At 38.7% G+C, this 17,283-nt stretch overlaps 1 protein-coding gene across 1 annotated transcript; it reads left to right on the top strand.

Moving 5' to 3' along the window:
• Positions 1-1,362: 1,362 nt before the first annotated feature.
• Positions 1,363-3,258, top strand: LOC113925259 (coiled-coil domain-containing protein 93-like). Its single transcript, XM_035726298.1, is given in 3 exon segments — positions 1,363-1,794; positions 1,796-3,209; positions 3,212-3,258. Coding segments are annotated over 3 exon segments (1,893 nt in total).
• The last annotated feature ends 14,025 nt before the right edge of the window (positions 3,259-17,283 follow it).

Here is a 17,283-nt window from a genome sequence, read left to right as displayed (position 1 = left end):
AGTTCTAAAAAGAAAGACAGGCTACAATCAGGTCACATCACTGCTGAGAATTCTCTAGTGGAACTCTATTATTGATAAAATACTAAGAAAGCCTTTCATGGTCTGGAAGTCGTACTGTTCCAGCCCTGTCCCTCATGTAGGACCTACAAATATCTTTTGCTCCGAATATATTAAATTAGTTACAAATTTTTAACATTACCACATTTCAGAGGGAGGATTATACCTGGCATTTTCTCTAATACCCATGGTTAACAATGTGTTATCATGTGTACAATACTCAATTGCCCTTGGAAAATGTTATCAAATAAATTATAGAAACATACTGAATATCGTAAACCCAGGCTTTTCTTCTGGGCTCTTCTCCTGACTTCCAAAATATTCTATGTATACATCCATTTTAACAGCTATTCCCTATTCTACCATTGTTTTTCTTGATTGTCTCCTCAGATTTACTGAGTTCTTTGATATCAATCTTTATTTTTTTTAATTGCTATATGCCTATGACGAACACAACATCTAATGATTAGTAATACTCAATAAATAACTTTTGAATAAATAAAATAGTGAACATATTAGACAGAAGCATAGTAGGCCCTCAGGAAGGGCGAAAGTATAATACAAAATGCCAATCTTAACCTTATGATCAATGTTATGGGATTTATATTTAAATCTATACCTATATTTATATCTATAATTACTTCTTTGATTTGATTTAGCATTTTAAAACATTAAGCAGGCTACAAATATGAAAGTGACCTTTATTTGCCTTTCTAGCAAAATGGAGACCAAATTTAAAGAGAATATAATAACAAAATGAATTATAAAATCAATCTTTCAGTGATGGTATCTCCATAACACCCAACCTCTGTTGGTAGAATTCTATTTTAGTTTCATTAGGCACATTGTTGTCTTCAGGACATGCCCTGTGGGGTGTAAACCTCCAGAAGCTCTTTACTTTAAGCACACTGACAAACGATTGTGAAATTACTTGTGATCCAGTTTGAAATTTAAAGTAGAAACATTTTGTACCAAGTTGAGAAAGTCTTAAGCAAATAATAACTTTGGCATATACCTTAGAGGAACTTATGCCATGCTTATTTTCAGTATTTAAAATTAAATGTGTATGTTCAGCACTATAACATTCCATGTTACTTTTTTGTTTTTATTTTTGAGATAAAACACCTTCTCTTTCGGCCGGGCCACCGAGCTCCTTGGCCGGCGGCGGTTGCAGCGGCGATGGAGGAAGTCAAAGTTTGCCTCCACCCGGGGACAGCTTCGGGGCCGGGACAGCTTCGGGGCCGGGGACAGCTTCCTCCGGACGCTCCGCGAGCTTTGCGGCCGCCGCAGGTCTGTCACAGGACCATGGGGTTGCCCAAGGGGCCGGAGGGCCAGGGTCTCCCGGAGGTAGAAACAAGTGAAGATGAAGAACAAAATGTCAAGCTGACTGAAATTCTGGAGCTTTTGGCTGCAGCTGGGTATTTCAGGGCAAGAATTAAAGGCTTATCACCTTTTGACAAGGTAGCAGGAGGAATGATTTGGTGCATTACCACTTGCAGCTTTGACATAGACGTTAATCTACTCTTTCAGGAAAACTCCACAATAGGACAAAAAATAACACTATCAGAAAAAGTCGTCTCAGTCCTGCCAAGGATGAAGGGTCCACACCAGCTGGAGCCCCACCACATCCAGGGCATGGATTTTATTCACATATTTCCTGTTGTCCAGTGGCTGGTGAAGCCAGCTATAGAAACAAAGAAAGAGATGGGTGACTACATCCGCTCCTACTCCATATCCCCAGTTCCAGAAAACCTACTGTCTCCCTGAGGATGATGACTTCATAAAGAGAAAAGAAAAGGCCATCAATCCAGTTGTCTACTTTTCAGATGTTTACAAGCCCCATCGGAAATACAAACGCCAACAGGGAGCAGAAGAGCGGCTCAATGAAGAATCTCGAGTCCATGCCACGCTTCTGGAATATGGTAGAAGATATGGATTCAGCCGCCAGAGCAAAACAGAGAAGGCCAAGGACAAGAAGACGGCACTTCCCGCAGGGCTCTCGGCTGCTGGAAAAGATGATGCCCATGAGGAAAATGAATTTCAAGTTGCTGAAGAGCAGCATATTCAGTCCTTGATGACCAAGATGACCGCCATGGTGAGTGAGGAGAGCCGCCTCACCGCCAGCTCGGTGGGCCAAATCGTGAGACTCTGTTCCGCCGAGATCAAGCAGATCATGTCCGAGTACGCAGAGAAGCAGTCTGAGCTGTCAGCTGAAGAAAGTCCAGAAAAATTAGGAACCTCCCAGCTTCATCGTCGAGAAGTCATCTCCTTGAACAAGCAGAGTCTGCAGAAGACCAAACATCTGGAAGAGCTACAGGCAAGTCATACCAGCCTACAAGCCAGATAGGATGAAACAAAGCAAACTCTGACAGAGCTGAAGCATCACAGTGAGAAGCTGGACAAAGAGCAAGCAGCCCTGGAGAAGACAGAATCCAAAGAGGATCCCGGTAACCTGCAGAACTTGAGAGCACTTGTAGCCATGAATGAAAATCTGAAAAGTCAGGAACAAGAGTTTAAAGCACATTGTCGAGAGGAGATGACACGGCTGCAGCAGGAAATTGAAAACCTGAAAGTCAAGAGAGCGCCAGGGGGAGAGGAGAAGAGCCTGTCTGCTGGAGAGCCACATGGTGCCCTAAGCCCTGTGATGACTCATAATGAAGACCTAGACAGATGGTATAACATGGAGAAAGAGAAACTTTACAAGATCCATTTACTACAGCCTCAAAGAAATCAAGAAATAGCAATTGTGCATGGCAAGACTGATGAAGTACCCAGCCGAGCTGAGCTAATACAGTATCAGAAGAGATTTACTGAACTCTACCACCAGATTTCCACAGTGCACAAAGAAACCAATCAGTTCTTCACTTTATATAATACCCTGGATGGTAAAAAGGTTTATTTGGAAAAAGAGATCAGCCTGCTGAACTCAATTCATGAGAACTTCTCACAAGCCATGGTCTCCCCTACTGCCAGGGACCAGTTTTTACGTCAAATGGAACAGATCATAGAAAGAATTAAGCAGAGCAGAATGAAGATGGAAAAGAAGAAGCAAGAGAACACGATGAGAAGAGACCAGTTGAACGACCAGTACCTGGAACTGTTGGAAAAGCAGAGGCTGTACTTGAAGACTGTGAAGGAGTTCAAGGAGGAGGGCTGCAGAATGAAGTGTTGCCGTCCAAGGTGAAAGCCAAGGCCTCCTGAAATTTCCCAGACATCATCGTATGCCATTGATTTTTTTTTTTCCTTTAACGCCATATATCAACTGCAAGATGATGAAATGGTTCTGAACACTACAGTAGAGAGAGGCAGGGGTCATAGTCTCAACACCCGGATATTTTCTTTCTCCCATTTGCTTCCATTTCATCTCTCTGTTGTTGATGAAATCAGACGGTATAAACATGATGGCTTGGATAACACCTGTCATCCTATGAGGAAACACGGGCAGTATTCCTTCTGTGTCAGGTCAACTTGAATTTCTCCAGTAACACTGCACATATGAAGGTACCTTGTATTTGTATGGACTCTCTGAATAAAAAGGAATTCATTTGTTCAGCAAAAAAAAAAAAAAGAAGAAGAAGACACCTTCTCTTTCATAAAAATTATGATATACTGAATAAACATTAAGTCATTTGAGTTTTAAAGTATATACATGATTTTTAAAAAATGACAACACTCCTTTTATTACATTTCCAATGGTTAACAAAGAGAGACCAGAAGAATGGAACTGGAGACAACTGAGAGAAAGATTAAGTTCTTAAAAGAACTCAGGTGTTAAAGTTCATCAAGATTGGTGCAGGTGGGGCACCTGGGTGGCTCAGTTGGTTGAGCAGCTGCCTTCGGTTCGGGTCATGATCCTGGAGTCCTGGGATCGAGTCCCGCATCGGGCTCCCTGCTCGGCAGGGAGTCTGCTTCTCCCTCTGACCCTCTTCCCTCTCGTGCTTTCTATCTCTCATTCTCTCTCTCTCAAATAAATAAAATCTTAAAAAAAAAAAAAGATTGGTGCAGGTGTGAGCTGTGCCTCTTATGCAGTAGCTCGGTGAGTTCCTATTCCATGCTTTAGTTTCCTTGGCTCCAAAATAGGGATAGTAAGAGGAACTTTTTCAGGGAGTTGTGAAGCATAAATGAGATCCTGCACATACTGAGCTTAGTCCAGCACCCAAATGGTAGTGTTGTTTACGGTTTTGTTTGTGTGGCAGGTGTAAAGACCTACTAAATATACATAACACAGGCAGAAAGATATTTATTCAAAAAAATTATATTTGCCTATTCTTTCTAAAAACATTTCTTGGAGCCTATCCTGTGCCCTCTCCTGTGTTAAGTAATACTAAAAATTTGATGAGGACGACATAGTTCCTGCCCCCGAGTGGTTTATGACTAATGAGGAACATAGGCCATGAACAATTAGATGGCACCACGAATGTAAGGTCCTTGAGGACAGGGACCATACATTTTGATTTAACACATTATCTGACACGGAGTACACATGCCAAAAATATTTGTTGAAAGAAGAAAAGGAAAAGAAGACAAGGAGGAAAGACATGAGACGGGAAAGTGAAGAGAGCAACTCTTAAAGAAGATATAAAGAAAATGCATTTAAAAATGAATGAACATTTCATAGCCTAGGAAAAAGATGATATTTGAAAGTGAGTTTTAAAAAATGAAGTGAAGAAATGGAAGAAAATGATTCCAGGAGAAAGACTAATATGTAATGTTGACAAATCATAAGATAACACTAATGATTTGAGGAAGTACTGCTGGAATGGAGTGTAGGTTCACCGTGTAGAGAGAAGAGTGATGGGTAGTGGGAGGTCAGGCTTGAAAGACAGCACCACTGCAGAATTGTGAGAATCCTGGTAATCAAGCTTGGCATTAAAAAGTTTTTCTTTTAGATAATGGGAATCAAGAAGAACTTGTTATTAGAGGAGTGCCATAACTTTCTTTACTTGAAGAAAGACCAACAGGGCTTATTTGTGAAATGGATGAACTAGAAAGAGTGGTGACACAGAGGCCACTTAAGAAGGAATTGCACACTACATTTGGAAGAACACAGATAGCGTGGTGATCTTCTCCGGAGAAGGCTCAGATGAGCTGACGCAGGATTACATACATTTTCACAAGGCTCCTTCTCCTGAACAAGCCGAGGAGGAGAGTAAGAGGCTTGTGAAGGAACTCTACTTGTTCGATGTGCTCCGGGCAGATCACACCACTGTTGCCCATGGCCTTGAATAGAGAGTCCCCTTCCTGGATCACCGATTTTCTTCCTAGTAATTGTCTCTGCCCCCAGATATGAGAATTCCCAAGAATGGGATAGAAAAACATCTGAGAGAGACCTAAGAGGACTCCAACCTGATACCTAAAGACATTCTCTGGAGGCCAAAAGAAGCCTTCAGTGATGGAATAATCTCGGTTAAGAATTCCTGGTTTAAGATTTTACAGGAATATATTGAACATCAGGGTGATGACACAATGATGGCAGCAGTGGACAAAAATTTCCCTTCAACACTCCTGAAACTAAAGAAGGCTATTACTACCATCAAATCTTTGAACGCCACTACCCAGGCCGGGCCGACTGGCTGACCCATTACTGGATGCTGAGGTGGATCAAAGCCACTGACCCTTCAGCCCCCACTCTGGCCCATTACAAGGCCACTGCCAAAGCCTAGGGCCATCTGCGCAAGTCAGTGCAAGGAAACATTCCTCTTGCAGAGAGTAGGAGTCTGAGGGACAGAAGCAGAGCGGCGAGCGTCAGTCACTCAGGCTCGTTGGGCATGAAAAAAAAAGTCTTAAATCGGAAAAAAAAAAAAGGAATTGCAAATTAAAACAAATTATGATCCGCTGGACTGGATTTGGATAAAACCATACAATAACCAAAGATCTGTGGAGGCGATTACTCCTTTCGACACTTTCTACCTTCTTCCAACTCAGGGACTAAGCATACTACTTTGTGACTTCAGGCTGCCCACTGCAGGGCTTGAAAAATCCACCCAACCCTGTCCCATGATCCAGGAAGTGAGTCATCGCTCAGGCAAAACCTACAGGCTGAAACCAGCATCAAAGGTCAGGATGAACAGGAAATCAACACCTGGATAAATATGAGAACAAAAGAAAATAAGAAAACCAACTAAGCAGAAAAACAGGCAAGGGTATGAATGGATAAGAATAGGCCAGGAGAAAATGTGAAGTGAAGCTGGTCCTTGGAAGATATGTCAAACACTCAGATATGCAGTAGGAAAGTATCTAAGCGGATAGAGAGAAATAAAGGAAGAAGTAAATAAATGAAAAGAAAAATAGAAATCCACAAAATTTGGAAAAGCAAACAAGCACATAGCACCAGTACTGAGCTCTTAATGACTGAGATGGCTGTCTGCTTTGGTTTACACTATCTGATTTGTGCTGGAATCAGTGTCTATCTCCTCCATGGTTCTTACGCACATACCCGCACTTAAACACCCCCTCCATACATACACACACCCTACGATGGCTTACACATAAAAGGAAGTAATAAAACAACAAAACCTGTTCCAAGAAATAGACTGGAACACCTTAACTTGCCTCTCTTATTGTTTCCTTTGTCCTGCAGTTCTTGGCTTTGAATCCAGGCTTTCAATATTTGCTTCTACTAGCTCTTTGGTCCCAGCTATCTTTAACTTTACTGATCTTTGACTTCCTAAGAAGTTCTCCCAGCAAAAGGGAGTTCCTGCAGCCCCCACTGGCTGAGTTCTGCCTTCCATCCTGCTCCTCATATCTTCACTTGGAAAGTTCTAGAAAGGCAAATCTAAGTCATGAATCTGGGAGCAAGACTATGAGAGCACCTGGCTCAGATGAAGCAGTGTATCTGCCAAAAGGAAAGCTTCCATCAAACAGATCTAGACAGCTCAGACTATCCCTGCTGCCCGGGATAATGTGCACTTGTTTCTTTTTTTTTTTTTCTTTTTTACTTGGCGTATTTTAGACTACTTTACATGTAAATCAATGTCTTTAATGGTAAACCCATCGAATATATTGATCCATAATAACCCTAGATAATATTTCATAAACCACTTGAAAGGAATGGCTTGAAGATGGTGGAAAACATGAATGAAGTTCAGTTCTCAGTGTTTCTTGCTTCCACTATTCTACCAAAGATGTGAACATCAGTGAGTTCCTGAGACTTGGGTGCCTGCCATGGGCACTGACATCTTATGAGAAAATGACCCCAGCTATTTTTTTTTTTCCTTTCTCTTTACTTGCTGTGACTTCTGCAATATGACTTTTAGAGGACTGAAAAAAAAATTACTAACCTAAAGACAGAGGAAGTTGCCAAGAATGCTATATATATATATACTCTACTTGTCAAATGTAATTTTATATGAGGGATTGTTTATAAATGGATCCAGATACCTCTCTTATGGTTAACATGAATTCTGCCCAAAAAAGATACCTTATACCACAAGGCAAGAAACAATTGAAATAGTGATTATTGTTTTAAATTCTTTAATTATAAAGTATTGTGAGAGCTTTTTTTTTAAGATTTATTTATTTGAGAGAGTGTGAATAAGTGGGAGAAGAGGCAGAAAGAGAGGGTGACAAGCAGACTCCCCGCTGAGCATGGAGCCCAACCCAGGGCTCAATCTCACAACCCTGACATCATGACCTGAGCTGAAATCAAGAGTCGGATGCCTAGCTGACTGAGTCACCCAGATGCTCCAGTTTTGTGCTTACTTTTAAAAATACATTATCTTGGGTGCCTGGGTGGCTCAGTTGGTTAAGCGACTGCCTTCGGCTCAGGTCATGATCCTGGAGTCCCGAGATCGAGTCCCGCATCGGGCTCCCTGCTCCGCGAGGAGCCTGCTTCTCCCTCTAACCCTCCCCCCTCTCATGTACTCTCTCTCTCTCTCTCATCCTCACTCTCTCAAAATAAATAAATCTTTAAAAAAATAAATAAATAAAAATAAATTATCTTATTTAATCTTCATGATACACTGCAAGGTAAATATTAAGACTGCAGTTTTACAGAGAAGAAAACAAAGACTTTTAGAAAAGTAAAATGCTTAAAATAACATTAGCAAGGACATAAGTGAAAATACATTAAGGCAAGGTATAGTTATGAAAAAAAGATAATTTTAAAATTATGCATACATATCAGCCTAAATGTTTCATTCATTCAAATTCATGGTGAGATTAATAGATCTGCTGGGCAGTAAGTAGGAATCTCACAACAGACTTTCTTAAAAAAGAGAAGCAAAAAGCCAGTGTTCAACTTTCTCTTGTCAAATTTTCTCAAAAAAAAAGTTAAGAGACAACAATATTGAATATCATCATCTCTTCATAAATATTAGAATGTTAACTTTTACAATTATGGATTCCTGATATTTACAGTTAAGCTTATTGATACTTTTTAACAAAATACTGAATTCCTCCCATGTGGCATACATCTTCCTATATCCTGGAGATGCCACAGTAAACGAGGAAGCCAGCGTCCCTTCTGTCAAGGAACTGACATTCTAGTTCAGGAAACACACATAAGTGAAATAATTCCCAATCAGGGTCAGTGATATAAAAGTTACAGAGGGCTGAAAGACAATAAAAGGGTCGGGGGCGGGTGTCGGAAAAGATTATTTCGGAGCAAGTTCAGTTGACTTCAGATGTTTTGGTCTATCAAGCCTGCATCTCAGTGATTAGTGAACTATTCATTCTCAGCACTGAGAAATTGTGAACAGACTGTTGGCCAAGGTGCCCACTCCATCTACCAAATTGGCAGGATCATGGTTCCTTACCCTTGTAACAGTGATTTGTTTGGGGATGAGCACAACCCAAGTGAGGACAACCAGAATCTGCTACTTTAACAAGAAAGAAGTCCCATTCCAGTAGAGCACCTAAGCCTGTAAGAAGTGGGCTGTGTCATGCTGACAAATTAGAAGGAGTTTGTCTAAGAAACGAAAGAGAAAGAGAGAGGGAGAGCTTAACAAATGCAACTGTGACTAAAGCCACAACCCACCTCTGCACGTTTCAGTCTGGGGCCAACAAATTACCCCTAAGTTGCTTACCTTAGTTTGTCATTGGTTCCTGGACCATTATTCACGAAAAATTCATGAATTATTCACAGGTGAGATTTAAGCTTAGGCATAAATGATATAAATGAACCAGTTGTGAAGAATATGGAGAAAACAGCATCACAGGCAGGGAAAATGGTATGTGAAAATTTGCTAAGATAGGAAATAATTCTGTAGCATGTTCTAGAAACTAATAGTTTTATCACCTAGTAAGAGAAGATAACACAATAATGCTTACTATCATTGATAAAAGTCAACATTTCACTGGAGTGCCTTGCCTATAAAAGAAGGAATAGAAATAAGGTGTTGCAGGGTAAGAAAGGAGGAGACATTTGTAAATATTTGTCTTTATTGAAAATTTAAAAATATACACACAGACACGCTGTGTTAGAACAAATAAGAGAGTTCTGCAGGAATTGTGGGGAAAAGATCAATATGAAGAAGTGAGTGGTATTTTTACACATCAGCAATAACCTATTAGAAAATGTAATAATATAAAAATATTCTATTTGTGATAGCAGCATAAACATTGTGTTCTATGAGCAAAATTAATAAAAGATAAGCAAAACTGCTGTACAGAAAAATTGCAAATTACTATAGATGGACATAAAATTTAGATAACTGAAGAAAGTTCAACATTTTATATATTTCAATTTCTCCTCAAATTTATCTAAAAGTCTAATGCAATTGCAATCAAAATATTTTTTGTGAAAAATTTTTTATGAAGCTACTGGGAATTTTTTATGAAGCTACTGTAGGGAAGGCAAAACTTTACCTCTACCCACTTAGGGTCTATGAGTAGGCCTGAGAACAAGTTGACATAAAACAGATTAACAGGAGAAAATCATACAGATATTTACTCATACATGGGAGCCTCCACAGGAAAATGAAGACCCAAAGAAGTAGCAAGATCCACATGCTAGATTGAACAGAGTGGCAATTGTAAAAAGTAATTATAGGGAGGTTAAAAGGAAATCAGAGTTATATTAACAAGGTCTATTTGTATAGATTTTTCTGACCTCAATTCCCTATCTCTGGTGATAGAATGTTTCTTTTTTCCTGGTACAAAGAGAGCATCTTTCATATGGGAGTTTTATTTCCTGCTTTTAGGAAGAAAAGAGGAGATCACGATATCCCTTTTGTATCTGCTGTTTGTCAAGTGCCTTTGGATAAAAATAATGTTTATGCTAAATGGTATATTTGGGAATAGCATATTCTCCCACACTTCACTACATAAATTAATTCTAAAATTCATTTGGAAAAGCACAAATCAAAAAAATCCCATGATAATGATGGAACCTAGGTAAGCCAATCAAGTCAGAGAGTTCTTTTCTAGTATTTTGCTCAAAGAGGGATCTATGACTAGGGGCTCTGGAGTGTCCCAGGGGCTTGTGGATAATGTAGAATCTCATGCCCGGTCTCGGACCTACCAAATCAGAATCTACATTTTAACAAAATCCCCAGGTGATATATATTCAAATTAAAGTTTTCAAAGCAATCATCATTGTATCTTCTCTCCATAGGTCTAAACTTTTGGACCTTGGGTTATAAATTGGGGCTTGGGTTATATGATTTGTTTTGCTTTCATTCTATGTCAATTGCTTAATATGGTCATGATCTAATTTAAATTTTCTAGATATACCTTCTTTATATAAAAAAAAATAAAACACAAGAAATATCATCCAAATTAGCAATGTATGCTTTGCATTCTCCCATACTGAAGGAATACCGTATTATCAATTACTCTCTCCCATAAGTCACTTCTCCGATAAAATCGAAAGAAATGAATGAGTAATGTCAAAGTTTAAAATGGAAGCAAAAATATTCAGGGAAGTTATGGATGCCCTCCAATACTTCTGTTGTAACATACTTCCTTTCCTTCTTTGCTCTATTTAGTGTTTCTGTTTTTGTGGTTGGCTTTCTTGCTCTACTTTACGGTAGCAGCACCAAACACTTAACTGGTTTTGAAGTCTTCCCTGCTGAAATTCCACTCTGTTGTTCCCTGTGAACATCAGTCTCTATTATCAAAAGATCAAGATCCCGAGACATTGCTTTGTTCCTTCCAGCATCTGAGCATCACCAATGCAGCATGGCATTATTTGTAGAATGATATGAATGTACCTTTTCTCCTTTGCATTTCCTTTTACCCACCTCATCTCTATTCTACCAAAGGCATGCTTTGCCTCAAGATGGTCTAGAATTTCTAATAAAGAACGTAAAGTTAGAGAGTCAATATTCAGATTTTGAGATATAAAATAAGGTTTTTGAGACTACAAAAAGCCTATAGACTTAAATAAAAACCCTTATCAAAAGGATTTGCTAAATAATACAACAAGACCCAGTATCTGGTCAAATTGACTGTTAAGATTCCAATAAGCCAGGGATACATAAAAGCCAATATATGGGACAAAAGAGAAATCTTTGCCAAAAGGGAAAAACTCATTCCTTCCTCTCTCAGGGAAATATGGAAGTTTTGGGGAGGCAGAGAGATAGGGAGAGACACAGGGTGAAAATTTCATGTCCCCTCTGGAATGAATTCTCAAAGAGGAAGCATGGGTTAGAGGAGGAGCTGAAATTAGAAGGGTTTTGGGTCCTATTCTTGGTGTAACACTCTGAGTGGGGAACTGTTGTCTATCATGTGGGGTGACCCAGGACTTGCATAGGGCTTCTGCAGCAGAGTAAAACTGAAGTTATTGCATGGAAAAACCAAGAAGGAAAAAAAAGGTCAGCATCTATGTGGCCCCTGATTTCCATGTGGTATAAAAGGGATCCACAGGGCACCTGGGTGGCTCAGTTGGTTAAGTATCTGCCTTCAGCTCAGGTTATGATCTCAGGTCCTGGGATCAAGCCCCACACTGGGCTCCCTGCTCCACGGGGAGCCTGCTTCTCCCTCTCCCTCTGCCCCTCTCTCCCTGAGCACTCTCTCTCTCTCAGATAAATAAATAAAATCTCTCTCTCTCTCTTTTTTAAGGGATCCAGGCCCCCTATAGGAGGAAGCAGATAATTTGAGAGTCCAGAGGCACCCCTGGGGGATGAGAAGACTCAGAGGGGTGAATGGTGAAGTGACCCTGCAAGAGTGTCTATGAGATCTAGGTGCCACACTAAGGAATGTGGATAATATTGTGAACATGATGGGAATCCGCTAAATAATTTTTCAGCAGAATAACATAGCTATGTTTTGATCTGGTTTTCTAACTCTATTTTGACACTGTGTCATCTACATCCTGTGTTCTAGTCACTCTTTTTTTGTTTAAGGTTTTATTTATTTGAGAGAGAAAGAGTGAGCAAGAGAGAGAGAATGAGCATGAGCAGGGTGAGGGGCAAGGGGGAGAAGCAGACTCCCTGCTCTGCAAAGAGCTCGAGGCAGAGCTTGATCCCGGGATTTGGGGATCATGACTTGAGCCCAAGGCAGACGTCTAACTGACTGAGCCACCCAGAGCCCCCTGCTCTAGTGTTTCTTAACAATTTTTGAGGGGCGCCTGGGTGGCTCAGTCATTAAGCGTCTGCCTTAGGCTCAGGTCATGATCCCAGGGTCCTGGGATCGAGCCCCCTATCGGGCTTCCTGCTCAGCTAGGAGTCTGGTTCTTCCTCTCCCACTCCCCCTGCTTATGTTCCCTCTCTTGCTGTCTCTCTCTGTCAAATAAATAAATAAAATCTTAAAAAAAAAACCCAATTTTTGAATTTGTCTTATTCTTCATGCTACCTTGTATTTGTATGTCTCCCCATTTCCTGAGAATTCATACCCTTTCTCATCCAGCCAGGCATTCTAAATTCTTTAAACTCTGCTCAGGCGCCACCTCCTACTGGATATCTGCCATGACACACCCACACCCAGTCCGCATCCTCAACTCGAGGACTACATTTCTTTCATCTGGCTTTCCCAAATCCTGGCAAATATCCTCAGTATTCTCTTCTAGAACTTACATTGGTGCACTCTAATTGTGTGTTTTCTTGTCTGTCTGCCCTGGACTGATCTTCCTGAAAGGCAGAACCTCTCTTTTATCTGAGGCATTAGCATCTAACATCCCGCCTGGCACTCAGTTAACACTCAATAAGGACTTCTTAAAGGAAGACTAAAAGAAGGCAAACAAGGAAGGAAGCAGGCCCACTTAATTGTAACTGCCTAGAAAATCAGAGTAGATTTTTCTTGGGAGGTGGAGGTGGAAAATAGGTCTTAGAGTTCTTAATTTTTGATTTTTAATACTTTTTAGTAGCATAAAAATGAAAGTTCCTAAATATCCACTTTTTGTTTGAAACTATATTATATAATTCATGGTTCAGTTGATAGCTATGTAAACATCCAAGAATAAGTATCTTCTCAAAAATGGTTACGGGTGTGTTTAGTGTAATTCAGGTATCTGCCTTACTCACTGGGAAAAAAAAAGGTTTCAGTTTCTTTTCATTACAAAGGGTCTGGTAAATTTTATCCATTTCCACTGTTGAAAATACATTTTGCTGCCTTAAGCCTCTCAGCTGTAGTCGGATTTACAGAAATCCATTTGGTACGAAGGGCTTTTTCATGTAAGTTTAGAGATTTCTGTTTCACAAGGCTTCTCTTTCCTATAATTCTATGCTTTCTTTCTTTCTTTTCCAAGCAAAATAGAAAAATCAAGGAGATAATAACTGAATATTCAAAATATTTGTCTACTTTCTTTGTTTAAATATTTATTTATTTATTTATTTGAGAGAGAGAAGGAGAGAGAGTGAGTGCCTGTGTGCAAGTGGGGGAGGGTAGAGGGAGAGGGAGAGCGAGAATCTCAAGCAGACTCCCCACTGAGCATGGAACCCAACACAGGCCTCGATTTCACAATCCTGAGACCACGACCTGAGCTGAAACCAAGAGTCAGAGCTTAACCAACTGAGCCACCCAGGTGCCCCTGATCTACTTTCATCTTCTTTGCTAGTCAGTTAATTTTTTTTTCAATTAACCGTCTCAATCTCTTTATCACAATTGTTAAATATTAGTTTTGAAATTTTCTTAACCTTTATAACTTTTGCAAATTCTCTTAAGACAGAGGTTCTAGAATTTATTTCAGGGTCTGGTGAAAATCATAGACCAGATCACAAAAGAAATATGAAGAGAGATATATAGATATACCCATATATATATATACAATTTTGAGAGGTCAGTTAAAAAAGATTTCTTTTTAAAGAAACTATGCCCTTTTTTCTAAGTATTTAAAGAGGTGTTTTGTACTTTAAAAGTTTTCAAATATAGTCGTAGGTTAACTTCCTTACAGAATAATTGACCAAGTGTTAGAAGATGAATATACACTGGTATCATTAAAAACAACTAAACTTTATTGGAGATTTTTATTGTACTTGTATTAAAAATACAATTTAAGTGTCAAAATATTGCTCTGATTTAGCTTTATGTAGAGGAACTGGAGGAACTGGAGACATTAATAGTACCATATAATGAGTTTTTTTCAAAGTACAGTTCTGTGCATATTACAACTTGTTAAAAAAATGATAATAGCACAATCCAACTCTCTTATATTGTCCTTCAGATAAAAACCCGTCAAGGCTCAAGTTTATTGGAATTTCATGGCATGCATTCCAGATTTTTTTTATATAGTACAAAGTGACTACATTAGTGGTAGGGGTAAGTTGTTACACAATGAAACCTTATTCTACAATGTCAGAAATTTCATGAGGGGAAAAAAATGTGTTCTCTCTACTTAGTTTGATCCCCAGTGCCTGGACCTAGTAGATTCTCAGTATATAATATTGAAAGAATAAAATGTATGGAAGATTAAAAACTAAGTAGTGCAATGCAGGCAAACTCACAACAAATATGAACATCTATTGTTCATAAGGCAGTGTGCTAGTAGCCCTAGTAGATGACAAAAAGGAATCTGATGGGGTGACTCCTGGGGTAGCATTCAGCTACCAAGATTTATTGAAATTTTAGCCATCCTTTATTTATTTATTTTTTAAGATTTTATTTATTTATTTGACAGAGAGAGAGACAGTGAGAGAGGGAACACAAGCAGGGGGAGAGGGAGAAGCAGGCTTCCAGCTGAGCAGGGAGCCCGATGGGGGGCTCTATCCCAGGACTCCAGGATCATGACCTGAGCCAAAGGTAGACATTCAACAACTGAGGCACCCAGGCTCCCCCTGGCCATCCTTTAGAGTCCAATTCAAATACCACTTCTTTTTTTGTAGTCAGCCTGAGTTAAATTAATTTCTACCTCTGCTTATATTTATATCTGTCTCTTTAAGCAGATAGTAACTTTCTCTGTAAGTAAACTGGTAAAAAGATGGCCAAATTGGTGTTGAATAGATTTTGAAGGCCCATAAGGCCCCAGTTAGGTGTCTAGGAATTTGCCTCCTTCATAGTAACTTGATTTGATGAAAATTTATTCCCTTGTGGGTTATAAAACTATACTTCTATGAAATATGTAAACTTGCAAATTCAAATATGGCCCACTGAATGAAATACAAAACTAAGTAATGGAAAAATAAGAAATAAAATATGTATCTGAAGAAGACTTATATAACATCGTGGAAACAAATTACATCATTCCTTGAAGTCTGAGAAAGAAGAAATAAATAAGCTAGAAAATGTCAAATTAATAGAATTTAGATAAACAGTATGCAAACTATTGAACTCCACTCAACCTCCTCCCTTAAATACTTAATTGAACCCTAGTCAGTCTTATCAATTCTCTCATTTCCCTCTCCTTCTTATCTCTAATTCCTTTCTGCTGTTCTACTAGGTGTAAACATTACAATCTGAAATAGAGTAGAAATTAATTAGTACACATTCCTACAGAAACGAAATAAAGAAAGAAGAAGGAAGGAAGGAAGGAAGAAAGAAAGAAAGAAAAAGAAAGAAAGAAAGAGAGAAAGAGAAAGAAAGAAAGAGAAAGAAAAAGAAAGAGAGAAAGAAAAAGAAAGAAAGAGAGAGAGAAAAGAAAGAAAGAAGAAAGACAGAGAGAAAGAAAGAAAGAAAGAAAAAGAAAGAAAGAAAGAAAGAAAGAAAGAAAGAAAGAAAGAAAGAAAGAAAGAAAGAAAGAAAGAAAGGTGACTCTTCAGACTCTGTCCAACTTTTCCCTTTGTGTATCCCTAGAGTGCCAGGTATCTGCTGCCTCCATACTGCGAACAGGACTTGTGTTCATGTTTGAAAAACCACACTAATGAGGAAGGTCATTAAAATAATTGTGTTTCATAATTTGGATTTTGGTAACACCTAGTTGTATTATTTAAATATGTTTATATCCAACATCATAGGGCAAGAAAAGTAGAATATGGAGAAGATCAGGAGAGAACATTTTTCAAGGCAGAAAGAAATGAGAATATTTATGAGTAATCATATTAGAGAGGCAAGCTAATTTATCATATTAATATTAATTAGTTGGGCTTTTTACATATATCAAAGTAGCTAAGAGCCAATTTCTGTTGTTTTCCTCTTCTAATTCTTCTTTCTTTTAGTTATAATGTGTGCTTAATCACAGAGCTATAAGAATAGAATAAATGGGAGAAGTTTTCAGGAAGACACTGGATTCCTTAGGGAACATCAAAAACCCAGAAATGTTAATATCCAATGTATTTGAAATTTGTTCAAAAAAGTGTGGAGATGGGGAAAAGAATGAAGCATAGAAGGAAAGAAAAAGAAAGAAAAAGAGGGATGGAGAGAGAGAGGGAGAGACAGAAGGAAGGAGGGCAGAAACAAGACTGGGAAAAACAATTTTCTTGGCAATGAAAATTATTTAAGCTTTTTAGGGTTTTCAAGCATTAACTATTTTATCTCACTTTAGACATTAATAAGAAAATATAAAGCATAAAAATATTTAGAACTAATCAATTCAGTAAAGTTACAGAATACAAAACTGATATATAAAAATCTGTTGTGTTTCTATGGAGTAGCAGAAAGAGAAATTAAGAAAACAATCCCATTTACAATTACATCAAAAAGGACAAAATATCTGGGAATAAATTTAACCAAGGATGTGAAAGAACTGTACTATGAAAACTATAAGACACTGATGAAAGAAATTGAAGACAACACAAATAAATGGAAAGATATTCCATGCACATGGATTGGAAGAATTAATGTTAAAATGTCCATACTACCCAAAGAAATTGACAGATGTAAAGCAATCCCTGTCAAAACACCAATAGTATTTTTCACAGTACTAGAAAAAATGATTCTTAAAACTTGTATGGAACTACAAAACACTTTTTGTTT

The sequence above is a fragment of the Zalophus californianus genome, chromosome 2 (genome assembly GCF_009762305.2).
Source record: "Zalophus californianus isolate mZalCal1 chromosome 2, mZalCal1.pri.v2, whole genome shotgun sequence".
Taxonomy (NCBI): Eukaryota; Metazoa; Chordata; class Mammalia; order Carnivora; family Otariidae; genus Zalophus; species Zalophus californianus.
The sequence above is the reverse complement of the archived record's forward strand: the minus strand, read 5'-3'. Positions and strand labels throughout refer to the sequence as shown.